The sequence below is a fragment of the Phoca vitulina genome, unplaced genomic scaffold, assembly GCF_004348235.1.
Source record: "Phoca vitulina isolate PV1807 unplaced genomic scaffold, GSC_HSeal_1.0 scaffold7, whole genome shotgun sequence".
NCBI lineage: Eukaryota > Metazoa > Chordata > Mammalia > Carnivora > Phocidae > Phoca > Phoca vitulina.
The window spans coordinates 41,583,237-41,592,629 of record NW_022589710.1 but is presented as its reverse complement, the minus strand read 5'-3'; the positions used below and the strand labels follow the sequence as shown (position 1 = coordinate 41,592,629).

The following is a 9,393-nucleotide window of genomic DNA, read 5'->3' as shown; positions in this document are numbered from 1 at the left end:
GCTCTTTTTCCTATACAATTTTTAAAAGTTCTGTAGTTAAGGAATATATGTTATGCAATTTTTATTTTTCCATTTGTTGAAACTTTATGACCGTGGATATTATCTGTTTTGCTAAATATCTCACATGCAATTGAACTTAATAGGTGTTCTTCAATTGTTGACTGTACTGTTTCATATGTGTCAGGTTAATTTGATTAACCTTGCTTAAATCTTCTATTCCTTATTAATTTTTTGTCTGATTTTTCTCAGTCGCTGAGAGAAGTATGTTAATATCTGCAAGTAGATTTTGGATTTTTCTATTTCTCCTTTTTGATTTCTCAATGTTTTCTTTATATATTTTGAAGCTATTTAATAAATAGATACAAATCCCTGTTGAATTTTTTTTTTAAGATTTTATTTATCTATTTGAGAGAGAGACAGAACATGAGCAGGGGTGGGGGGGCAGAGGGGAAGGGCAGAGAGGGGCAGAGGGAGAGGAAGAGGGAGAAACAGACTTCCTGCTGAGCAGGGAGCCCAACTTGGGGCTCGATCCCAGGACCCTGGGATCATGACCTGAGCCAAAGGCAGATGCTTAACTGACTGAGCCACCCAGGTGCCCCATCTCTGTTGAATTTTGTCATACTAAATATATCTTTATCTCTGTAACTACTTTATCTTTTATGCTATTAATATCATTTGTTTCCCCCCTTTTTTTGCCAATATAAGTTAGTAAAATATCATTATTTTGCAGTAGAAGTTCCTTCTTCTCGGTTTGGATACTGAATTTGTTTCTCTGCAACATGTTGAATTAGATTCTGATTTACATCTAGAGCCAATAAAGGATGGTAGGAGTATGTCTTGAGGAGACTAGATATCTCCTTGTAGGGTAACTTTCCCAGAAGAGATAATTACAGGGTCTCAAGCTTGAGGTGGGTGGGCTTTTCAGACAGGAGAAGTCTGGCTTCTCTCCCTGGTAAAGGAGACTCAGGGATACGTGGGAGGATTGAGATACTCAGAATCAGTCAAGTCTACCTGGAATTTTTCTTTTTAAGTGTCAAGGTTTTTTCCCTTCTCAATCAATGTCCTAACTTTCCCACTAGAATCTTGGCAAATCTATGTATTCAACTTACATTGTGATTCTGTAACTCCACAATTAAAGTTTAATTTTTTTGGTAAGACTGACTCTGTGGCTAAAACAAATGAGGGATTCTTTTAGGTCTACCATTATCAGCTCTCTGAGCTGAGAGTTTAGAGCCTTGAGCTTCACTGTGCAAATTCTCTGGTAGAATACTCCTTGAGGTACTTAACGGTCATCATCACCCTTGGTCTCCCACACATTTGCTTCAATAGTGCACTTCATCATAATAAACATTGGCTGTTAATTTAATTCATTGTGATGCCACTGCATGCCCATTCCCCATTGGACAGGAGTTCAGTAGTGTGTAAAGCCATGGACCTGCCCATACTAATCCTGGAGTCCCATTTTGTCTGTCTCTCTCGGCAGCACTCTTGGTACTAAGTCCTGTATCTGTCAAGATCTAGTCCAGAAAAGAAAAACCCACCAGGAGTAATTAATATAAAGAAATTCTTGAAAAGGTTTTAGAGGACCGAAAAGATGAAAAGAGAACATTGAGGTACATAGAGGTATGGAGTTGCAAGAAAAAGCCCTACCCCTAAGATTAGGGAAAAAAGAGAAGAGGTTGGGGTTACCATAATTAGATACTTTCATAATGGGCCTCGTAGATCTGGACTGTAGAAGACAGGGCATGCTCAGGTCATGTTGGTAACAGGAAATCAGAAAAGGGGTTCTGTAGAGCTAATAGCTGTACTTCATGTAAGGAGCTGGTACTGGTTCCTTAGGAACTTGGAAGAAGGTCCTCCAAAATTGTGACTCAGATCTCAGAGAGACAAGTGCTACACACATGGGGCTTGTATCGGGGTTCTTTGTGGTGTGCCTGGAACATCTGAAAAAGGGACACTGGGTAGCTGGTGTGGGTTGCCCAAGGTACAAGAGAATGGCTCTGAACATCAGACTTCTGAGGAGGGCTCACTGTTCATCGGGTACTCATACCTTTATTAGGGCTTGATGTAGCTGGTTCTGGGAATGTGGTAACCAGTTCTCACCACCAGAGCAAGGCACCAGAGCTGGGGATTCATAGAAAGTAACAGTGGGCAAATAGGTAATTACAAGTCCCTTGTCCTCTTTTGCCTTTTATTCTCTGTTTTGTGTCTTTATTGATAAAACTTAAGGAAGCCAAATAACAGTGGAAATATAATGTACAGATTCCCATCTCCAGCTTCATAGACAAAGTATAAATTTTAGTTTTGGAGTTCAGGAAATAGTTGATAATCAGCATAAGAAGTGTCAGTGGAATGCTGCTAGAATTTCTATGGTGATAGGTGACACTGATCTGTGTGAAGCTCTCTGATATATAGTACCATTGCACCCTGACATTTAGTATTGTTTCAGTTAGTTGGGGCTCACTAAATCGATTTTGTGACCCTGTTTGGTTTGTGACCTAAGTTTGAGAAACAGTGAAATTGAGGCTGTGATTGAGCATGAGAGGAGACTTGGCAAGATAGGGGTTTTGAGAAATTTGAAATAGCTGCTGGAATTAGAAGAGCTAAGGATTCACACAGAGGAAAATCTCACACTGCTTGAAGTGCTGGTAATGGTAGAAAAGAAGGGCTTTGGAGTGATATAAGTTTACATAATTCATGGTCATGCACTGTTCCTTCAGGGCTCTTCTTTGGAGCCATGAAATGGTGACAGACTGGCGTATCCCAAAGATTCTCAGCAATGAACTTTTCTATTATTACCACATCATATTTCTGACAAAGCTTAATATAGGTTATTTTCCTCTTTATAATGCTTTATCTTTAATAGTCCTCTTTCAAATCACACACTCTCACTTTAATATTCCCAGATCTGTAGCATATACCAAGGGTATCATGAAGAGAGAAATGGAGAGGAAATCCAGTAATTAGGATTTCACCTCCACCAGAGATACTTCCCCTAAGAGGATTCATCTAGTATTCTTGGCTTCCAGTAGCCATCCATTAGTTCTAAAAAAGTATCCAGCATGGAGCACTGGGTGTTATACGCAAACAATGAATCATGGAACACTACATCAAAAACTAATGATGTAATGTATGGTGATTAACATAACAATAATAATTAAAAAAAAGTACCCAGATGTATACAGGTGTTCTCAACATTATAATGCTGAAGATATTTCTCATACTCTATACTACTGTGATCCCATTTGTGTACTTATGTAGAATACTCATGTCACCGGTATGTGTTCAAATGTGTCTCCAAATTTGTTTTAATTTTTGCTTTCAAATATTAAACAAATCATTGATGCTTTTAACTGAAAGTCAGTGAATAAGCAAAATTAACTTTTACCTGAGCTAAAATTTATGTCTTCAACAGGAATGGCGTAAGTCCATTTGAATTGTGGCCTTTTGAACATTTTAATGAACTGACTCTAGGTATAAGCTTCTCAATCCCAGCCTTCTCTAGAGAATTCAGCTAACTCATCAGCCATGCAAAAATATAGACTAGAATCTATATTTACACATCTAAGATGAGTCTCTTATGATTGAAGACCTGGTGCAGTTGGGCTGGGCGGAGAGAAGGCTGCTGCCTGCATGCTGTGTTTGGGGGCAATTGAGTTGTTTGCCTTGCCCCGAAATAGTGGCCCGTTCTCTGTTTTCCCATCTTTGGGTGTCCAGAGTTTTTCTGCAGATAAGAATGCATTATAAAATAAAAATTTGGCTTGTTTTGAAGGGGCCTCCCCAAATTAATAAGTCCCTTAAGTAAGGCTTACTTTGCTAACCTCAGACAGAATGGGGGCTAGAAAGGATGTCTGCACAGGAAAGGAGAGGTGGAATAAACAGTCTGAATAAAGCGACAAAAAAAAATGGTGGGTTTTGGATGGGTTGTCCACACGCTTAGTGAAGATATCAGGGTACCAGTAGATTTTTGGGAAGAGGAACAATTTGGGAGTCAGATGTCAGTCTTTTTAATATGGAAAATTTCATGTCAATTTACATGTTTGGAAAACAATATGTAATAAATTTTTTGTATCCACCATCTAGTTTCAATCATTATCCATCTATGACTAACCTCCTTCATCTCTTCCTCTGGAAACCTGTCCTTCCCCCACCCTCTGCCTATATACATATGTATATGTATGTATAGTGTATATATATATGTATATATATGCATATATATGTATATGTATATATGTATATGACAATCTCGGGCATTTTATTAATTCTAGCCACATTCCAATTGAAGAATCACTTTTACCTCACCTTCTTCTCTCTCTCCCACTCTCCCTACTCCACCAACCCCATCCTAGCTCTTTTCTTTATTTTCACTTTCAGCACTGCAACTCTGATGGTCCACCTCTTCCAGAACACAGATCCATAAAGGTCAGCTCTGCACCCTAAGCAGCTCAGAGGGAGGAGCCAGACCAGCAGTGCCTCACACCCTGCCCTCTTCTGCCCTGGACAGATGGCTCCATAATGACAGCTCCATAATGGCAGTGGGTGAGGCCCTGGTGCACACCAGGGTCACTCTTCTGCTACTCGGGGTAGGAATGTCTCTGTTCATTTCTGGCCAGTCTCAGGCAAGGCCCTCCCAGCACTTCTCCCCAGAATTGGTGATCCCCTTGAAGGTGACTGGCAGGGGCAGAGGTATAAAAGGTCCAGGCTGGCTCTCCTACAGCCTGCAGTTTGGGGGCCAGAGACACATTGTCCACATTAGGGTCAAGAAGCTCTTGATCTCCAAACCCTTCCCGGTATTCACCTATACGGACCAGCATGCCCTCCACCAGGATCAGCCTTTTGTTCCTGATGACTGCTACTATCATGGTTATGTGGAAGGAATCCCTGAGTCCCTGGTTGCCCTCAGTACTTGTTCTGGAGGTTTTCGAGGAATGCTACAGATTAATGACCTTGCTTATGAAATTGAGCCAATGAGGTTTTCTGCCACATTTGAACACCTGGTGTATAAGATAGACAGTGATGATACACAATTCCCACCTATGAGATGTGGGTTAACAGAAGAGGAAATAGCACGCCATTTGCAGTTGAGGGCATCATATAATTCTACTCTGATGCAAAGCTCTTACATGGGCTGGTGGACCCACTTGCGCTTTCTTGAGCTGGTAGTAGTTGTGGACCATCTTCGATTCCTTTACTACGAAAGTAATGTGACAGTAGTACAGCGTGAAGTATTTGATGTTGTCAATATAATAGATATCTTATATTACCCTTTGGAGGTTGATGTAATTTTGACCGGGATTGAAATCTGGAGTGAAAGAAACCTAGTTGCCTCCGATAACATAGAACAACTTATGGAGGATTTTGCTATTTGGAAGTTTCTCAGTCTTGATGCACGACTGCATCATGATACTGCCCATCTTTTCATAAAAAAATATTTTGGCGTAAAACTTGGAGTTGCCTATGTCGGAGGAATATGCCAGCGTCCTTTTAACAGTGGAATTGATGTGTTTGAAGGAGACAGTCTGTATAATTTTGCACTTACTGTGTCCCATGAACTTGGTCATAATTTGGGTATGTCTCATGATACTGAACAATGTGTGTGTGGGCTTCAGTGGTGCATAATGTATCCTTCCCACAGGGTGACAACTCGGTTCAGCAATTGCAGTTATGCCCAGTATTGGGACAACACTCTCACGAGTGGATTATGTATTCACTCACCTCCATATCCAGGGAATATCTTGAGGGTACAGTACTGTGGGAACCTAGTGGTTGAAGAAGGAGAGGAGTGTGATTGTGGGACCATACACCAGTGTGTAAATGATCCCTGTTGTCTGTTGAACTGCACTCTGAAGCCTGGAGCTACTTGTACTTTTGGAATTTGTTGCAAAGACTGCAAGTTCATGCCATCAGGGACTTTGTGCAGACATCACATCAATGAATGTGACCTTCCAGAGTGGTGCAATGGGACATTTCATCAGTGTCCAGAAGATGTATATGTACAGGATGGGATTCCCTGTGGTGACGATGCCTACTGCTATAAAGGGAGTTGTAATAACCATGACAAACAGTGCAGGGAGATTTTTGGCAAAGATGCAAGGGGTGCATCTCAGAGTTGCTACAAAGAAATCAACACCCAAGGAAATCGATTTGGTCACTGTGGTATCACAGACCTAATATATGTAAAATGTGAGGCCCCTGATATTCTATGTGGAAGAGTGCAGTGTGAAAATGTGCAAGTGATTCCCAGTCTGATCCAGCATTCTACAGTGCATCAGCTTCACTTCAATGACACCACTTGCTGGGGCACTGATTATCATTTAGGGATGGCCATACCTGATATTGGTCAAGTGAAAGAGGGCACAGTGTGTGGTCCAGAAAAGATATGCATCCACAAGAAGTGTGTCAATATGACCCATCCACCACGAGACTGTCAGACTAATGAGACCTGCCACCTGCACGGAGTCTGCAATAATAAACAGCATTGCCACTGCCGCCGTGGATGGGCGCCTCCTTACTGCAAGCACGCGGGCCATGGAGGCAGTATTGACAGCGGGCCACCTCCTGGGAAGCCCGTAGTAGAAGCAAAGCCAATGTTGGGTTACCTGTCATTATTGTGGCTTATTCCTTCTACTGCTTTCGTTTTATTTTGCCCTCTTGTACTTTGTAAGCGAAAAAAAAAAAAAAAGAGAGAGGGAAGAAGAGGAAAGCTAAGTCTCCTGTCTCATTAGACAAATCCCCAGTTCTTCTTTTAATAGTAGAAAAACATTAGGGCATGCCTGACTGTTTAAAGAAAAAGGATCCTTTAAGGATCCTTCATATCAGGATCATAAGCATTAATACCACACCAAAGGATTTCTAGCATGTACTTTCTTACTCTTCAGTGTTATAAGCCATATTAAAACTTCATTTTTTTTCCCCTGGAGGTTGTCTCTTTATTTTCTGGGCAAAGGCACAGCAGAGAGACGTTTTTAAGCTGATGTCTATCTGTTCTAAACCTCCTCCCACCTTTGTATTTGAGGATGTGCCACTGCAGACCCCATTTCTGTTTTTCCTGTTCTCTTCAGGGTAACTGTGCCTAAAAGGGGGCAGTAGAAGTAACCTAGCATGATGGATGAGGGGAGAAGGGAGTTTACTTTCCTGTGTCTAAAAGTTACTCTCACTGTCATTTTGGCTGGGGCTGTGCACTCTGGTAGCCATATTTGGTTTTGGACTCTAGTTTTCTTGGCTCTTTAGAAGCCCCTTCATTCTTATTGAGAAGTACCAGCACCAATTGGTCACTGACACCCTCAGAGGTCTGACTTGTAGCTCTGAGGTTAGCAGGTCCTCCTCTGAGTTCTGCCCATCAGCTGGTCACTTGTGCTCCTTATAGGTCTTATAGGTTCCTGCTCTGCAGAGGGTCTCCTTGAATCACCAGCACTCTGATAAACCCACCTTCTTTCCAGTGTTCCCCTTGCCCTAGGGCTATCAAGTGCTTTCAGGAGTTATTTCATTGTGATAGTCTGAGTTCTCCAGACACTGAGTTAGAGTTTAGAGTGCAAGATTTTGATAGGGACCAACCACTGTGAAAAGGTGAGGAAGTCAGTTGTGTAAATGAGAAATGGTACTGCATTGCAGCCTTGGCCAACCTAGCAGCGAGCTCTGGAATAAATATTGCCTGAAAGATTTGTCTTGAATTGGGCCAAAATGGCCTGGTCTTCATACTTTCCCTTTCTCATTCACTGTATCTGGAGTGCCTTGGGAATGGCAAGAGGTTGGCCACAATTCCCTGTAACTGAGGCTGTCCCAAAGAGCTGACATCAGGAGGCTCTCTGCTAATTGTAATCCCTGTAGCTGCTCAGCAAACTTTCCTTGAAGAAGAATCAAAGTGGCCTATTTGGATATTCCACAGTCTAGTCTTTGCACTGCTCTGATCTGCTTTTCCATATATGTTCTAGGAACAGATCATCCAGAATTCTAATAGGCATCTCTGCCTGTGGGGTACCTTGTAAGAGGGAGGTTAGTGAGATGAAGCACAGTTCCTACTACTACTATTGTGTTTGGCATTGGGGCCGAAATTGATACTGATTGTCTCTCTCCTCCACTATCCATTCTAGTTTCCTTCATCTTTAGATAGCATTCTGCTGGCTTTGGATGATAACCCTGTGTCATTACTCAGGTCCTTGTCTCCAAAGCACTTGAGTGTTTAGTCACCATTCCCAGGCTGGGATTGCTGAATCTATTTATTTACAGTCACAGTGGGGCTAGAGAACACCAAGAAACACTGAAGGAGATCACCTGGGTTCCACACATACTCCCTGCATCTCCATGATATAAAAGCAGCCCTATCTCTTCTCAATGATTAGACTCAGTTACACCTGCCAAGACTGTGACACCTCTTCTTGCTATTGATGAAGGGACACAGGAGCCCAAAATGCCCAGGTGGCAGCTTTAGCATATAATTCCATTGGGATTCTAGCTCTGTCTCCTGGTGAAACTATGACCCCTTTGGGGACCAGAACCTGCAGAGTTGAAGGGGACAGGAAGCACAGACCACCCCAGTAGGTCATAGGGAATAGTGGTATGTGGTGCCACTCTGCCTTCCAGTCCTTGGTTCTCAGACCCAAGAAAAGATCCCTGCTTCAGTGCATACCATCCATCCTGGAATGGTATCTGTATTAGGGTTCCCCAGAGAAACAGAACCAATAGGATATGGCATTTACATATTTACCCCTTCCCCAGAAGAAGACATAAATCCCTTGAGAGATTTTTATTCTTCTTGATACCCTGTAACTTTAAATACTATGATGTGAAATTAACAATACCCAAATACTATGATATAAATTCAATTATCCCATGACACATGATTAGGGAATAAGGAAAATGGAAAGAAGACAATAGGAAATATGAATACAAATGTATTCATAACAAAGAGGAAATAGTCATGATACTTGTAGCCCTTACTTCTATAACTTGTCACCTGGTTGCAGCTGGTATTTGTAACCATCTTCTATCCACTCTATTCCCTTTGCCTTCAGCAAGTACTTCATCTCATCATAGTCCTTTATCTGGTAGTGTGACCCAAACCTTCTTTCCTAAAGGATCTGGGCCATTAGTAGTCCTGCCTGGATTGGATTGTTATAGTTTTCCACTGACCTTAGTCACAGGGCATGGTAGTACAGAGACACACACTAAGGGATCTCCTATATTCCAGACACTCTTACCTTTTTACTCTGCCTTCCTTGCTGTGAAGTAGTAGTCCAGTTTCCCTTTAGTTATCAGGATCAATCACCCCAGTCATCACCATAACTCCTTTCATTGCCTGTTGATTAGAGGCATGAGGAGCCCAAAGTGGCCAGGTGGCAATCTTAGCTTCCAGTTAATGGAATCATTGTTTGTCTCCTAGCAGAAGTATTCCTC

At 41.9% G+C, this 9,393-nt stretch overlaps 1 protein-coding gene across 1 annotated transcript; it reads left to right on the top strand.

Moving 5' to 3' along the window:
- The first annotated feature begins 4,415 nt into the window (after positions 1 to 4,415).
- On the top strand, positions 4,416 to 6,725 carry LOC116632757 (disintegrin and metalloproteinase domain-containing protein 20-like). The gene has a single exon (XM_032404684.1). The coding sequence runs from the start codon at positions 4,530 to 4,532 to the stop codon at positions 6,723 to 6,725; it is 2,196 nt and encodes a 731-aa protein (XP_032260575.1). The 5' UTR covers positions 4,416 to 4,529.
- Positions 6,726 to 9,393: the final 2,668 nt, after the last annotated feature.

Bases quoted from the DNA above. Each gene is read 5' to 3' on its own strand.
- LOC116632757 (XM_032404684.1), top strand. From the start codon at position 4,530: ATGGCAGTGGGTGAGGCCCTGGTGCACACCAGGGTCACTCTTCTGCTA.